The 17,477-nt window shown below is 34.5% G+C and overlaps 1 protein-coding gene and 1 pseudogene across 1 annotated transcript; both read left to right on the top strand.

Annotated features, from left to right (window-relative positions):
* The first annotated feature begins 1,845 nt into the window (after positions 1-1,845).
* On the top strand, positions 1,846-3,512 carry LOC148543858 (uncharacterized; annotated as a pseudogene).
* Positions 3,513-3,527: 15 nt separating this feature from the next.
* LOC148543859 (uncharacterized) lies at positions 3,528-4,306 on the top strand. Its single transcript, XM_088498742.1, has 2 exons — positions 3,528-3,649; positions 3,766-4,306. Exons 1-2 carry the CDS (start codon positions 3,528-3,530, stop codon positions 4,304-4,306), a joined length of 663 nt encoding a protein of 220 aa, XP_088354868.1.
* The last annotated feature ends 13,171 nt before the right edge of the window (positions 4,307-17,477 follow it).

The following is a 17,477-nucleotide window of genomic DNA, read 5'->3' on the forward strand; positions in this document are numbered from 1 at the left end:
TTGTTAACAAAAGTAGTACATATAATATTTTTTAATAAAATAATAAAAAATTTATAACTATTTTCTAGATGTATTTATTCTTTTCATATATATATATATATATATATATATATATATATATATTGTCAATTATTTTATTGAAAATAAAAATATTATACGTACTATTTATAATTTATATCATGGTCCAAATAATAATGGTTATAATTTAAACAAGTTGGTCTACTAAAAAATGGACTTGCTCTAATCAAAAGGAGCATTTCATACCCACTAATTATAAGGTGCCTCTTAAGAGACACGAGTTAAGCTATTCGACACAGATATTTTGACCTGTGTCCGACTCAATTTGGAGAAGATACTACTCCTCATCACTATCTCCGTTAATTATTATCCACATGAAAATATTTACACAATGTAGAAATAACTTCCCATGCATTAAGGAAAGAAAATCGTCCACTACTTATAAAGGAAAAATTCAAAAGTGATAATCAAATCATCACTCTTTTCTATAAATATCTTATTAAATTTATGTATTATCTAATTCATTCTATACATAATTTACTTAAATTTTTGTTAACTTAAATGTCAGAGTCTCTTATTTCTATCCGTCATTTTAAAATTGATATAAAACTATCTTAAATATCTACGCTCTACCTCCGACCTTATTAACAAAATTCATTATTCATAAGTCCGTTTCAAGTACGTTTTGTAATACGTACTATTTTTATTTTGTTTACATATTTTTTATTTTTGGATTAACTACTAATTTGACACTCAAAAGATTCAGCCATTAATAAAAATATCTTTAAAAAAAATTATCGACAAAATAACTTCTTGAATAATTTGAAAATACGATAAAAAGAATCAATAAATAAATATTATATTTTTTGCAAGTAACAAACAAACTTTTATATTTAGCAAACAACTTATTCATTATATTTAAATTTTTGTGACAACATTTGAATAAATATTTAAAAGGTCCACATAAAAATTCAGAGTAAAATATGATTTCTAAATTTTTCTTTTGTATTTTTCAAAAAAATGATCATTCACAATAATTGTTTTTTAAATTTACTTGACAAAAAATACTAAATTTTAAGGATAAAAATAACTTATTTTTTATAATAATTACAAAAATTTGCATCAAAATTTAATATTTAAAATTATTTTTTAAAATATATATTTAATATTTAATTATTTTGTCTTGTTTTTAAATTTTTAAAAACTTATTTGTTATTAGCATTTTTTAGAATTTTTTTTGTCAGTATTACAAACTTTTAAATACTATTTTAGTAGTATATTCTTTGTTTTTTTTTTAATTTTAAAAGTGTTTAGTAATAAATAAAAATTTAATAAATTATATTGATATAAAAATTAAAAAAAGCGACCGCCGGATTTGCATGTGAAAACGCTAATACACACTTAACGAAAAACTTTTTCATAGCTTAGGCACATGCATGTGTATACCACAAAAGTAATTAAGCATAAATTTGTTTTTGTGCTTCATAATAAGCTGCGGTGTGTATTAGACAATTAGCCTAGATCCTATGCTATATGGAATAGAATTTAGCTACTAGCTAGGGTTGTTTATATTTACTGCTTTCGTTGTTATATTTTATTGTAAGATACCAATGTAGTGTAGAGTTTATATATATCCATCTATATCATTCAGTTTATTATAGTTCATTGATTAATTGATTTCTAACATAAAAGATTCTCATTGGGAGACTTTTACTCTTTTAAGTACTTTATTTAGGTTGGGCGGACTTAATTAGAATCTTAATTAATAATAAAGTTATCGTCTCGGTTTTTCATTCGGTAATGATAGACAGATTTAGGGAGACTAGTATGGTATGGATTATGGACGAGGAGGATGACCTAATGCAACGAAGTACCAAAAAGGTCAAAACTCGCGTGACTGATCTTAATCAACCGGGTGAGAGTATGGATCCCACGAAAGGGAATGATACAAATAATTCGACAAGGCCAAAAGTCTCATATAGAGACTCCCTCTTGGTAACCCCAGGCACTATGGATGAAGATTCAAGCCCGCGCTCTCTGAACTCTAATGAGAGCGAGCCGAATCCGCAGGATCGCTGGTATATGGACGAGGAAAATTTGCAAAGGAAAGATAAACCCTTTGATCCTTGTCCTGAGATCAAGGTGACAAAGGAAGAATTCGATGACTGGTGCAAGCCTTGGCATGCTTCACTCATTGTCAAAGTTTTGGGAAAGCGAGTAAATCTCGGCTTCATGGAGCAACGCCTCGGAAGGGACTGGGTAAAGAAAGGTAAGATTAATGTCATTGATATGGATCGTGACTATTTCTTGGTTCATTTTTCACATGAGGAGGACTACTCCTTCGCGCTCACAGGAGGGCCGTGGATGATAGCTGGACATTACTTGATTGTCCAAAGGTGGAGACCTTTCTTCTTGGAATCAGAAAGAGAAGTAAAGAAGATCGCGGTATGGATCCGAATTCCGAATTTACCTATCGAACTCTATAACCATCGGTTCCTATGGAGAGTTGGTTCAGCATTAGGAACGATGCTTAAGATTGATAGAGCTACGTCCATCCATTCCCGGGGGCAATTTGCGAGAATCTGTGTAGAAATTGATCTTACGAAAAAATTGATTCTCGTATCTCGGTGCTGGACAGCACGTTGAATGTTGAATATGAAGGCCTTCATCTTATCTGCTTTGCATGTGGTCTCTATGGCCACAGATCGAAGGAATGTAGTGAGAACCTTGCAGATGACAATAATCACCGGGCGGAGGAATATTCCGGCGAAGGGGTTAACTCAGGTGAGAAAATTGCAACAGCGTTGATGGACGAAATCAATATGAAAAGTACGGATATAGCGCAGGAATCTCAGCGTAATCAAAGGCCACCATATTTTGGACCGTGGATGATGGTGAAACGACAAATAAGGAAAAAATTAGAAAGGTTAATTATAGGGAAGAAATCAATTGTCATCGGAAAGGAATCCCTTACAGTTAGGGAAGGAGGAGATACCAAGACGGGACATTTAAATGAAACAGGATCGCGCTACAATATCCTATATGAGGATGCCGAAATTGAAGGAAATAGTAATACTATCCACGCTAGCGAAAAGCAACGGACCAGGCAAGATGAACCAAGGCTCCCTAGTGTTCCCAAGGAGAGTGGGTCAAAAACCCAAATGGCCCAAAGGGTATTAAGGCTCGGAGCGGGCAAAAACCCACAAAACTCAAAAAAGAAGCAGATTGTTTCTAATGGGCCATCGGGTATCATTAAAAATCACAAGCCCAAAGCGAAAGATGCTGCAAGAAAAAGGGAAATCTCTACAAGCTCATCTAAAGCGCCCCTGCAACAACGTTCAGCAACAAAGAATAGTGAAATTGTGGCTATGGAAGCCGAAATGCTCGATACTATGAGGAGACTACAGCAAGAACAAAATGAATCCCACGAAGTGTCAAAAATTGCGAAGAATGTGCTGGAGGAGCACGTGGTAAGAGATGGTTTCCTCTCCTAATTGCCGAAGAGCTTCATGAATGAAGGAGCGCGGAGAAACCAGGGAGGCCTTCTGCGGAAGGAAAAACCACCGGACAGCTTACCGGAGTATATGGGTAACGCTGATAGCAACTCATCGAGACATGAAAATGATGTTATGTTAGACTCGCCGATGATGGCTGCCGGGGTCAAAACCCAAAATTGAACTTGGGTATGTTTCTACCCTTCTTTTTTTCTTCTGAAGTCATCACGAATGTTATTGCTTGGAATTATAGAGGAGCAGGGGGTAAAACTTTTCCGGCACTTATTAAAGATATTAAAAGAGAATATAATGCTAGTTTTTGTATTCTGTTGGAAACACATATCAGTGGAGATCGTGGTAGAACTGTTTGTAAAAAATTAGGTTTTGATAATTTTTACATTGAGGATGCTAGAGGGTTTTCTGGTGGCATATGGTGCATTTGGGACAATTCTGCCTGGAATGTGGATATCACTTTTCATAGCTCTCAAATGGTGCACATGGAATTGAAGCAGGGGCAGTCACCACCCTGGTTCCTCTCGGCCATATATGGTACCCCACAGAAGGCGAGTCGAAGAGCTCTCTGGAATGAGATTCGCGATCTAAGCAGCAACATTAACCAACCCTGGTGTCTCATTGGCGACTTCAACGCTATTCTCAATGATTTTGAAAGGAAAGGTAGTATTGGAAGCAATTCCAGAGGTGCCTGCTCTGAATTCCAAACATGTATCTCAGATTGTGGCCTCTTTGATCTAGGCTACTGTGGCTGGCTCTTTCCTGGAAAAGGGGTAACCTAGTAGAGCGGTTAGACAGAGCGCTTTGTAATTTGGAATGGCATAACACCTTCCTTGAATCGAAGATCAGACACCTACCCAGTTTCAAATTGGATCACTCACCTCTTTGTCTCCAACTCAACCCTTCTCCTTCAATAAACAAGGGCAAAAGACCGTTTAGATTTCTGGCAGCTTGGCTAACGCATCCAGATTTTGCTGAATGGGTAAAAGGTAATTGGAAGGTCCAGAACTCTTGGTCCCATTGTATCACTGAGTTTCAGAGGTCTCTTAAGTCATGGAATTCTGAAGTCTTTGGTAACATCCATAAAAGAAAGAGCAGAATTATAAGGAGGTTACAAGGGATTACAGCGTGCATGAATCTCGAAAGTAACACTTTTCTCCAAGAGTTGCAAAAGTTTTATGGTACCAAAAGTCAAGATGTAAATGGTTAGAGTTTGGTGACCGTAATACAAAATATTTCCATGGAAGTACCATAGCAAGAAGGAGGAAAAATAAAATTGAGTCTCTTTAAGGGCCAGATGGCAGCTGGGTTTCTGATAAACCAACTCTGAAATGTATGGCAACATCCTTCTACAGTAACCTTTTCACCGATGACACTCCGGATAGTCCTTATGTACTGAACAACAACTCCCCCCCCCCCTCTCCAATGATGATCTGATGATGTTGGGTCGGTCTTTTAACAACCTAGAGATTATGGATGCCATCTTTCACATGGGCAGCCTGAAGGCCCCAGGTACAGATGGAATCCAAGCTATTTTCTACCAGAACTTTTGGGAGAAGGTAGGCTCGGACCTCTGCATGCTAGTTGATGGTATTTTCCGAAATCCGAACAACGTGGAAGAAGTTAATGAAACATTAATCACCCTTATTCCGAAGGTGGAACCGGACTTAAAACAATTGCGACCAATCAGCCTGTGCAATGTTTCTAACAAAGTGATTACTAAAGTTCTAGCTAACTGCCTGAGAAAGATTATGGACAAGCTTATCAGCCCAAATCAATGCAGCTTCGTTCCAGGGAGACAGAGTTCGGACAATATTATTATTTCACAAGAAGTTATTCACTCCATGAGGCACAAAAAAGGCAGAAAAGGGTGGATGGCTATTAAGATTGATTTGGAAAAGGCCTATGATAGATTGAAGTGGTCCTTTGTCAAAGACACACTAATTGATATAGGTATTCTGGATCATATTATCAATTTAATTTATTGTTGCATTTCAACTGTGAAAATGAAAGTCCTTTGGAATGGAGAAGCTCTAGACGAATTCAATCCCTCTCAGGCCATCCGTCAAGGCGACCCCATCTCTCCGTATATCTTTGTCCTTTGCATGGAAAGACTATCCCAATTGATAAATGTGGCAGTAGAACATGATTTCTGGAAACCTATTCAATTAAACAGAAACAGCCCAAAACTTTCGTACCTCTACTTTTCGGATGATCTTGTCCTCTTTGCGAAAGCTAACATGAGACAAGCTAAAGTCATTAGGAAGATTTTGGATGCGTTTTGCTTGAGCTCTGGTCAAAAGATCAGCAACGACAAAACCAGAATTTTTTCTCCAAGAATGTGGGAAATAGTATTCGAGAAGAAATAAGTGGATTCTTAAGCTTCAGGAGAACGGAGGACCTTGGTAAATATTTGGGCGTCCCTCTCATCCATTCCAGAGTCACAAGAAATACATATAAAGAGGTGGAAGCAAAGATTAATGCAAGACTAAACAACTGGAAAACCTCATCCCTTTCCCTAGCTGGGAGAACCACCCTGGTGAGATCTGTCCTTTCTACTATTCCGAGTTATACTATGCAAACTGCCTTTATTCCTATATCTACTTGTGATATTATTGATCGTAAATGCAGGAATTTTATTTGGAGAGAAACTGAAAACTCAAAAAAGGTTCACCTCTTGAATTGGAAAACATTGGGTGAACCTAAGAGAGCTGGAGGACTAGGAGTGCGGCACGCTAAGGATCTTAATCGTGCGTATATGATGAAAGCAGGATGAGGTCTTATCGAAAAGAAGGACTCACTATAGGCTCGGATACTTAGAGCTAAGTATCGGTGCAGAAATGACATTGTTCCAAATGTGACTAGGAAACCAAATGACTCTAACCTTTGGAAAGGCATATGTTCTTCCTGGGAAGCAATTGAAAGTAATTCCATCTAGAGGATAGGAGATGGATCCCACATCAACTTTTGGAATCATCAATGGGTGCCTAGTATTGGGCGACTAGATCAACAAACTCCACAGGTAACTAATTACTCAGAGTTTGGATCTTCATTAACGGACTTCCTTTTGGTTTCAGGTGCTTGGGACATAAATAAACTGAAGGAATAGCTTCCTGAAGATACGGTACATAAGATCATTTTCATGTCTCCGCCCTCTCCATGGAAGCAAGAGGACCACATTGCGTGGGCCGCAACCCCGGATGGTGCATTTAGTTTAAAAACAGCTTACCAAGTGATTAAAGGATATGATGGATTAAATGATCAACTCTTCAAGCTGGTTTGGAAATGGAAAGACTCGGAAAGAGGTAGATTTATCCTCTGGCTCGTGGCCCACGACGCAATCCTATCGAATGCTGAAAGGAAGAGAAGACATATGACTAATGATCCTGGATGCCCCTGCTGCAACAATAATAACGAAACGGTCCTCCATGTGCTCCGAGATTGTCCATTTGCAACCGAAATATGGAAAAGGCTGACCTATCAAGATCATGATAGAAACTTCTTCCAACAAGATAGAAGGAATTGGTTATTGAAGAATTTGGCTAGCACCGAGGAGTGGGCAAACAAATTTGGCATGGCCATTTCTTCTATTTAGTACGAGAGAAATAAGCTTGTTTTTGATGGCGCCAATTCTCAACCTGTAAAGGTTGTTGAAGAAATCAAGTCTCGGTGTAGAGAATATACCAAGATGATGAAGAAGCAAGGCTTGGCTCGTAAGATGACCAAGGAACCGGACAGCTTAATCCGATGGTACCCACCTGATGCTGACTACCTTAAAATTAATGTGGATGGGTCCTTCTACGCTCATAATGGTAACGCTGCTTGTGGTGGAGTTGTCTATGACAATCTTGGAAAGTTTGTGAAAGGGTTTGCTTTGCAACCTAGGGAGCTGCTCTATTATGCATACGGAATTGTGGAGTATTATCAAAGGTTTGCAAATCGCTATCGACAACAGTTATAATCGTATTGTTATAGAATCCGACTCTATGATAGCCATCGGTTTCATCAAGGCAGATTGCCCGAGACATCACCCTTGCTCTCCTCTGTTAGATGATATTAAGGTGCTGAGAAGACGCTTAACTCAAGTGTCGTGGAAGCATATCCTGCGTGAGGCTAATAGTGTTGCGGACATCCTTGCAAGGATAGGACAAAACCTTCCTATCAGACACCAGATTTTTTATTTCCCTCCCTCTGAGATTGTTCACAGTTTATATGTCGACAGCATAGGCGCCCTCAGATTGAGGGGCTGCTAAGCTTGTCCTTGGTTTTCTTTTATTTTTCTTTTCTTTCCTGTTGGGATCTGTGATCCCCCTATTACCACAAAAAAAAGTATGGGCTATGGGCTATGGACCATAGGCTATGAACTCCTTAAATTTTAAAACTTAAAATATATTTGATATAATATCTAAAACTTTTAATAATATACCTTCTAATTCAATAGTTAAAAAAAATATTTTATACTCTAAAATATAGATTTAAATTTTATTTTATGTATTTTAAATTTACTTTTTTTTTGTTCTTTCAACTTTTTTTTTGTAATTTTTTTTTATCTATTATTATATAAAAATATTTTAATTTTTATAATAATTTCTAATTGAATGTAATAAGAAAATATATATAAATAAATTAGATTAAATTTTATTTTTTATGATATTAAAATAAAAATATATTAAGTAAATTATTTATTAATATAAATATATTTTATATATTATATTCATTAATTTATTTTAAATACATATATTAAAAGTATTAGAGAAATAAATTTATATTATTTATGTTATATCTTTTTTAATAAGGACAAAAATTAAAATTTTATGAAAAAAAATTTTAATATAAATAATTTTTTAAAATTAATTTTAATTTAAAATAATATTAAAATATATAATTATTTTTTTATTAAAATTTTCAGTTTTAATATAGCACTTTCAATTTTTTTTTTCTGACCCCTCCTTTATAAGATTTTTAGATCCGTCACTACTGGCAATATATATATATATACACGGGTGTGTGTATATGTGAGTTAAATTAAATAGTAATTGTAGTAAAATTTTATATCACTCAAAATTTTGGTTTATCTATATTTTAAAAAAATATATTATGTTCGTTTATATTTGTCAAGTATATAAAAGATATAAAAAAATTATGGATTGATACATGAATTTTCTTTTTAAAGATGATTTATAAGATAGAGTCAAACGTTTATATTTTTTGAAAAAAAAATATTAAAAAAAGTTGTCAAATACATTTAAAATTAGAATAATAAAGTATTATTTTAATTTTTATCTAAAATCAAAATTATCTCTAATATTTTTTTAATTTAATTTTAACATTATAATTATTTTTAAATGACTCTTTCTACCAAACATTAATTTTTTTAACCAATTTACCCCGAGTGCAAATAATTATAAAATAAAAAGAACCAATCCCGCTACTAACTAAAAAGGGTTCTACCAACTCCGGTCAATTTTTGTTGGTTTGGATTTTAAAGCCAATCAAACAAAAAAAAACACACCTTAATTACTCAAATTTACCATAATTAGAATTATATTTTACTACTTTCTCCTATTTTTTTTACTATTGCTGTGCCCAGTGTCACCATTGCGGCTCCACACGAAGGTCACCGTCACCGCTGTACCGAACTTCTAATGGAAGTGTTTTTTTATTGGACCGTGTCCTTTTTATGACTGTCTCTAATGGAAGTGTCTTTGTAGATGTGTCTCCCGAATGTATCTTCTTATGTATTTATTTTTTAATGGAGGTACCTCTAATCGGATTGAGAAGGTGAAAACGAAATAGAGGGAGCGTGCTACGGTGGACGGCGGCGATGCAGATTGTGAGGGGGAGGATGCCGCGGTGGTCCTGCGGAGGGCACCGGCACTGCCCGGAGGATCGTCAGGGTGGAGGCCATAGCGGCGGCGTAGATGCGAACCACATCACGCATTCCAAGCATTGCAACTAACGGCGCGACGCAACAGCGGTAGCTCCACAAGGAGGGGGGTTTCGCGTGGTGGTGAAGAAGGCACAGCGTGACGACAGTGGCAGAGGGGATGGGACGTGGCAATCACAGAGACGTAATGTGGGCAGTGGCTTCGTGGACAGCATGTTCGGCACATCGTGCAGGGGCAACAACGGTAGAGGTAGAGAATGCAATGCCGACTAATGTCGGGGTGAGGGAAGACGCAGGAGCGAGTGATGACGTGGCAGTTAGGGGTTGCCGCGGAAGAAGGTGCTAGTGGGAGAGGAAGGGATATGAGTATGAGGTTGTTTTTTGAATTTTAGTGAAAAGTGAGATTAGGGTTAGATTGGAGAAAGATTTGGGCTGATATGTTAAAATTATGAATTTAAAAAAAAAATTAAATTAATTATTAGATTGTATTGTATAAAAGTTGGTAGATGGGGAGTTGGTCCCCTATAGTTTTCCAAAACCAAAATTATCTCTCCACCTTATTTGTATAATTGTTACAATTTACACTAATTTCTGAATTTTTTATGAAAAAGATGAACACTAACTAAGGATCAAGAATACAGAACTTTAGAGAGAAAGATACTTGAAATACGAATTAAAGAAAAGAAAATATCTATCTAAGTATTTTACACATTGTACTAGCACATATTCACCCAAATATATATATATATAAAAGTATGCTGAGCTGTGATGACCCTTGCCACACAAGCAAGACACAACAGAATAATATAATTCTTTTTTAACTATCTTTCATTAACTAATTTACTAGTTAATTACATTATTATCTTTGACACCTCTCTTTAAACTTGGTGAGAGTTTAGACCCTAGTTTGAGTTTGCTCTTGAATTTTTCAAAAAGAGTGATGTCCAAAAACTTGGTGAATAAATTTAATACTTAGTCTTATGATAAAATATGCACTACATACAGCTGTTTATTGTTGACTAATTTTCTTATAAAGTGCAAACTCATCTCCAAATATTTGCATCTATTAGAATAGGATTGGCAGCTAAGAGACAAGTACTATTGTTATTACAATAAATGATAGGCGATATACTCTGTAGTACTCTAAACTCCTTCAGCAATTCTTAGATGCTCATGATCTTAGTTTGAGTTAAAGCACATGCCCTGTATTCTGCTTTAGTGGTGGAATGACTGATTTTGGCTTGTTTTTCACATTTTCATGCAATGAGATTGATTCCTAATTAAATACAATATCCACTAGTAGATCTTTTATTATCAAGACTAATGCCCAATCTGCAGCTACAAAAAAAAATAATCTTATCATCAATACACTTAGAGAATATTATACCTTCATTTACTGTACATTGTAGCTCAATATTCTCTTGACCATTTTCTACTGTTGAACTGTAGGTGAGTGCATGAATTGAGAGACTTTATTTATTGCAAATGATAGGTCAGGTCTTGTAATAGTAAGATATTGTAGAGCTCTTACTACTGACCTATACTTTTTTGGATCTTCAAATAATTCTGAATCATCCTTACTTAATTTAAGAGAAGTCATCATATATAGGATCGGAGTTGGGATAGGTTTTGAATTCTCCATTCCTACTCTTCTTAACAAATCATGTGCATATTTTGTTTGAGTTAATAACAATAGCTTCTTGTTAAAAAGGTAATGTGCTTCAAGCCCCAAAAAATAATGAAATAAGCCAAGATCTTTTAATGGAAATATAGCATTCAGTTAGTGTATTAATACATCAATTTTATTCGAATTAGATCTTATAACAATTATGTCACTAACATATATCAACATATACACAACCGAGTTAGAAAATTTTCTAATGAACAAAGCTATATCAGATGCTGTGTTATAGGAGCCTAAGTCTTTCAAGGTATTAGCCAAAGTGGTGTACCTAGTCCTTGGAGCTTGCTCAAAGCTATATATGACTTTTTGTAGTTTGCACACTTTAGATGGTTGCTAACTTGCTATGAATTGTACCCATTTGGCTGTTGCATATAGACATTTTTTGATAATGCTGTATTAAAAAAAATTATCAAAATCAAATTGTCTAATGCACCAATTATATGTAAGAGCAATATAATAGTACTTAATTACATCATTAGCCTTGACAATACCAAGTGGACCTATTCCACCCTAAAAACATCACCACGTAACCCCCCAATGGCATCCATCCCTGACCGTAAACCTCCAATTGCCACTCTAACCCACCTATCAACACCGACCATTCACTCGTATCCCTTCCTCACCAACCCAACCCCAATCCTTCCTACTGCTCCCACCTTGTCATCTCCCTAACATCACAAAAATTTCACCTCTATTATCATTTCAACAACAAATATTAATTTGTTGCGACTGAGCTTGTGGAGATTGTGGTGACTGAGCTTGCATGTAGCAATCATTCCCTTCCCTATTTTCTCCTCTCCCTTCTTATTCAACATTTTTCTATTTTTGTGACTTTATTTCTTGAGTTCGATGTAATTAATATACCTTTTCTATTTTTTATTCTTATTTTTCACAAGGACCACATTAACTAACTATAATATTTTACCTCTTTTATAAACTCGGTTTCTAGTACAGCTTGCACTTATTTTTCTAACTTGTGTTCTCTCAAGGCCAAGCTTCCATCGCTTTTGTTGAACAAATCGGGAATCTGGATAAACGGTGAGCTTGTGACACATAAGGTCGGGGTGTATGCCAGGCATGTCAGATGCTTTCCAGGCGAAGAGGTCGGAGTTTTGTTGTAAGAGTGCAAACGAGATTTGCCTTTAATTTTTCATCCAAGTTACCCCCTATGCTCGTCGTCTTTTTTGCCTGATCTCCAATTTGAACCTTTTTAATTTTTCCTTCGAGTTGTGGATGTAGTTCTTCCCGCGTTCGAATGCCGCCGAACTCAATAGTATTGACTTCTTTACCCTTTATACTGCCCTTTAGATTCAAACTTTCATTGTAACATTTTCTTGCTAACTTTTGATCTCTTTTTATAGTAGCAATTCTCTCTACAGTTGAATACTTCATGCATATGTGAGGTGTAGAAACGACCGTACATAGTCGGTTCAGTGTAGTCCGACCTATCGAGGCATTATAGGTTGATGTCACGCCAACCACAATGTAGTCAATGCTTAAGGTTCTTGATTTCATGCATTTGCCAAAAGTAGTATGCAATGAGATGAAACCAAGAGATCGGATCGGCGTATCGCCTAACCCAAAGAGGTTGTCTGAATAAGCCCTCCATTCCTTTTCTTCTAACCCGGATTTATCAAAAGCAAGTTTGAACAATATATCAGCTGAGCTTTCCTGATCCACCAGAGTCCTATGGAGGTTTGCATTAGCAAGGATCATCGTAATTACAACGGGATTGTCATGACCAGGTGTTACCTCATGAACATCTTCTTTGGTGAGTGAATTTTTGGGTAAATTAGGAGTGTCACAATCTTCACCGACTTGATATATCTCCTTAAGATGTTTTTTGCGAGAGGACTTAGTAATTTCTCCTCCTGCAAATCCTAAACCTCAAACCCTAAATCCTCCATTTATCATGTGTGTGTGTCTATTAGGGGTTTGTGGTGGCCGATCTCGCCGACCTCCATCATTTTCGCGAGGTATCTTTTTAGCCGGCCTTTTCTGACCAAATTTTCTATAATATTTTTCAGATCATAACAATTGTTGGTAGAATTCCCATATAGTTTGTGATACTCACAATATTCCATCCGACTTTCAGTTTTTTGTGCTCAATGGATTGAGGAGGTGAAAATTTTTTGGTGTGACAGATTTTTCTGTAAATATCAACAAGAGAAACTTGGAGCGAAGAGTAGTTGTGGTATCTTTGAGACTTTTTTAAGCTATATTTCTCCTTTTTCTTTGTCTCTTTATCCTTATCTCGAGCTTGATAAGGAGGGTTCGGCCTTGAAACTAGATCTCTAAGTCGGAACTTCTCCTCCATGTTGATGTACTTCTCTACCCGCTCATGTACTTCATACAAAGACGTCGGGTGCCATTTTGATATGGATTGAGAAAATGTCCCTTCTCTAAGGTCATTGACTAACCCCATTATTACTGCTTCCGGAAACAAATTTTGTATTTCTAAACAAGTTTTGTTGAAAATTTTCTTGTAATCTTGGAGAGTCTCTCCGACTTCTTGTTTTACCCCTAAGAGACTTGGAGTATGCTTGACTTTGTCTTTTTAAATTGAAAATCGGGTAAAAAACTTTTTTGTCAGGTCATCAAAACAAGTCACCGACCTAGGTGCTAAGCTATCAAACCATTTCATTGCTGCTTTGGTTAATGTTGTTAGGAACGCCTTACAACGAGTCACAACGGACGCATCGACTAGGTATGTTCAACTTTTGAAATTGTTAAGATGATGTCTTGGGTCGATTGTGCCATCATAGAGGTTCATGTCGAGGCTTTTGAAATTCCTATGAACCCTGACCCGCATGATCTCTTCTATGAATGGATGTTCTCCTCCAAAAGTGCTTTTCCTCAAGTTCTCTTCAACGTCGTACCTCCTTGCACAAATCTCTTTCAGCTTCTCTTTGTCACCCTATCTCCTGCTCGAGTTGTTCCAGTCGGCCGTGATGCCCGTGTACGAGTCCTACAATTTCAGTTGGGTGCGGAAGCTCTTCATTCTCAGGTGAATGTACCTTCGATTGTAGTCGTCAATTTTGAAAATTTTTTTTATGTTCCTTCTCCATTAGGATTACTTGTTCCTTCACGCTGTAAAGGTATCATGAGTGTTCACTCATCGTTATGGGGTTCTGGTTCCGATTCAGACGCAGTGTGTTTGTCTTTAAAATGATCGTCCGACATGATTGAGTGTAGACTTCTAGGTCCCTGGAATTACTTGAAACTGGGTACTTTTGAGCTTAGACGTGAGATCTAGACTCCTTTTGAGGCAACGTCCGACTTGTATTAGTGTTACGGTGTCGCCGTCAGAGCTCCTAATGAAGAGGTGGGGGTGGTACTTGCAAGGGACTCTGATGCTTAAGTTAGCAAGGGTTTTAAGCAGAATTTTTAGTAGATTCGGACCTGAATATATCTGAGATTGTTAGTATTTATAGTAGAAAAGATAACCATCTTTTAGAGTAGTTTCACCTTTGCTAATGGATAATTATTCCCTTTTTCTTGGGAAGTTGTTGAGATCTCCCTTTTAGATAAATGAGAGATATCTTACGAATTAGTTACTTATTTAGATACTAAAACTGAACTGCCGTTATCTCAGACCAGTGTGGAGGAGACATGATCTTTTGTGTGAACTTCTATTCTTTTTGAACCTGACTATATTTAGGGGTCAGGATATGAACAAAAATTATTTTATTTAATTTAATATTTATAATTATATATTTATTATATTTAATATTATGTAATTATTTTAGTATTAATTAATGAATATAAACAAAAGTTACGAAAGACATGTTATAACTACTTTTGATTAACTAATTTGAGTTAGTCAATTAGTTCATTCGTCTATTTAAGTAAATATTTATTGATTAGTAAAAATTATTTAAATAAAATTTAAATTCACGATAGATTAATCATTGATTTGCCAAATTAAAAGATAGCACGGCATTAAAAAAACTACCCTTGGCATAGTTGTCAGAACCGAACCGGTGATCGAACCGGTGAGGTCACTGGGTCACTGGATTACTGGTTCAACCGGTGGGTCACTGATCGAACCGGTTAACCCGGTATAATTAAGTAATTATGTACTTTTATTTTTTTTTATAAAAATAATAATTATTTTCAAATTTTAATACTTTATTAATTAATTTATATTTATTGTATTATTATATTATTATAAATAAAAACTTACATACAGTTAATTTTCATGTGAAGTTGATATTTAAAAACAGTTAGATGATTTGACAAGTTTAAATAAATATCATCTAACGATTTTCAATTATTAACTTCATATGAAGATAACTGCATGTGAGTCTTTACCTATTATTATATGATACAATTATTTATTGAAAAAATAATATTAATAGATATCATATAATCATAAAAAGAAAAAATAAATTATGGTTAATAATTTTTTTTATCTTTTTAATATATATATATATATATATTAATAAAATTTATAGTTAAATAAAATATAATTGATTTAAAAATGAGTGACTTTAAAATTAAAATTAATTGAATATAAGTAAAATAAAAAATTGCTATATGTATTCATTAAAAATAATATTAATATATTATATAATTATGAAAAGAAAAAATAAGTGAGTTTATAATTATTGTTAAATAAAAATATAATTAATTTAAGAATGAGTGAGTTTATAACTAAAATTAAAATAAAATAAATAAAAGTAAACTATTTGATGAAAGATATCTATATACATTATAATTTGCATATATATTAATGAAATTCAACACAGCTCAGCGGCAAGGAGAGGTTTTGATCTTCCAACAGATAGGGGTTCGAACCCCATATCACACATTTTGGATAATTTGCCTTTCAAATGGTTCGATCAGACCGGTCTTACTGAGTTTGACCGATTCTCACCGATTCACTCCGAGTTTGACCGATTCGTTCCGGTTCTATACTTTGTACGGTTCAAATATCAAATCAGACCGATACTAAATCCGGTTCATTGATTTTTTGGTCGAACCGGCCGGTCCGGACTGGTTCTGCTAACTATGACCCTTGGTCCTAAATATTTCGTAATTAATAATTATCTATCAACTACACTCGTCACCGACACATACATGAGTGAATATGGTGGAATATAATTCTTTGTTTTTAACTAATAATTTTGGGGTTGAATTCTGAGTATGTATAGAGAGTAATCGTTGTTGGAAGTATAATTAATAATGTCAACTATTCTAACATGTTCGGACATACTTTGTCTTACAAGATTTCTTATAATTCTGTTAGTGAATTAAAGAAAACTCAAGTTTAATTAAAACCATTGAATTACCTCCCCAAAGATGTAAACAATAGATATTTCCCCCTTCTGATAGCTGCATGCCTAATAAAATATCATTATCAAGTGGTAGAATCAAATCAGTGGGGTTTAGCAGCGCATTGCAATTAAATTAAAGTATACAAAGCAAGATTCCTAGGTAAAAGTCCGGCTTATTCAACAACCTCTCAAAGGAATAATATAATCTACGTGGACAAAGGACCCTAATTTCAGTAAACAAAGTTGGTACAAATTTACCAACTTTGTCTACATCTTTCAAAGTTTCTGGGTTTTGGTGAATATATATATATAAACTCTCATATTATATTAGAATTAAATTGACCTAATTTTTCCTAATTCATGAATTAAGAGTATCTGTTACAAATAAACATCAAAAAATCTTATTTGCAGTATTTTTTATGTACTATTTATTTTGTATTTTTTTTTGTTTTTTATATTAAAAGTGATTTTTTTTTTGGTGACTTATATTAAAAGTGATTGGTAAAAAATAAAAAGATAAATATTATTTCTCTAATAAACGTAAATATCATACTAGCAACTATTACATGGCATTAGGTTACTTCAAGAGGTAACGCTGCATAGTACTACATAAATAACATAATTGAACTAGTTTTACATTTATAATAATTAAAATACGAATAAAATTATAAAAATATAATGGTAGATGATTTTTTGTATTCATAAAAAATTTGATTATTTTATTTGGTTAATTACTTTATAAAAAAAAAATATGTGCATAACAATACATAAATACATAGTGATATTTTTATATTAGCTGGCGCCCGTGTATATATATTTAAATGACCAGAGGTATTTCTCAAAAATTTAAAAACGTCAACAAAAAAAGATTTAAAATGGTGATAAAATTGATTAGAGTACGTGAAGTAAATTCGTCTTTATCAACGAAAACTGTAACATGATATAACAGACTTAGAATTAGTTAGTTAATTATTGCTGTTAGTATTAGTCAGTTAGAATTGTCAGCTAGCAAAGTTAGTTAGGCAGATTAAGTTAATTAGCTTTTGTGTAACTATATAAAGATAAGCATATAATACAGAATTAGATGATAAATGAACACAACT

This window comes from Arachis ipaensis, chromosome B9 (genome assembly GCF_059453495.1).
Source record: "Arachis ipaensis isolate K30076 ecotype BB chromosome B9, ASM5945349v1, whole genome shotgun sequence".
Classification (NCBI taxonomy): Eukaryota; Viridiplantae; Streptophyta; class Magnoliopsida; order Fabales; family Fabaceae; genus Arachis; species Arachis ipaensis.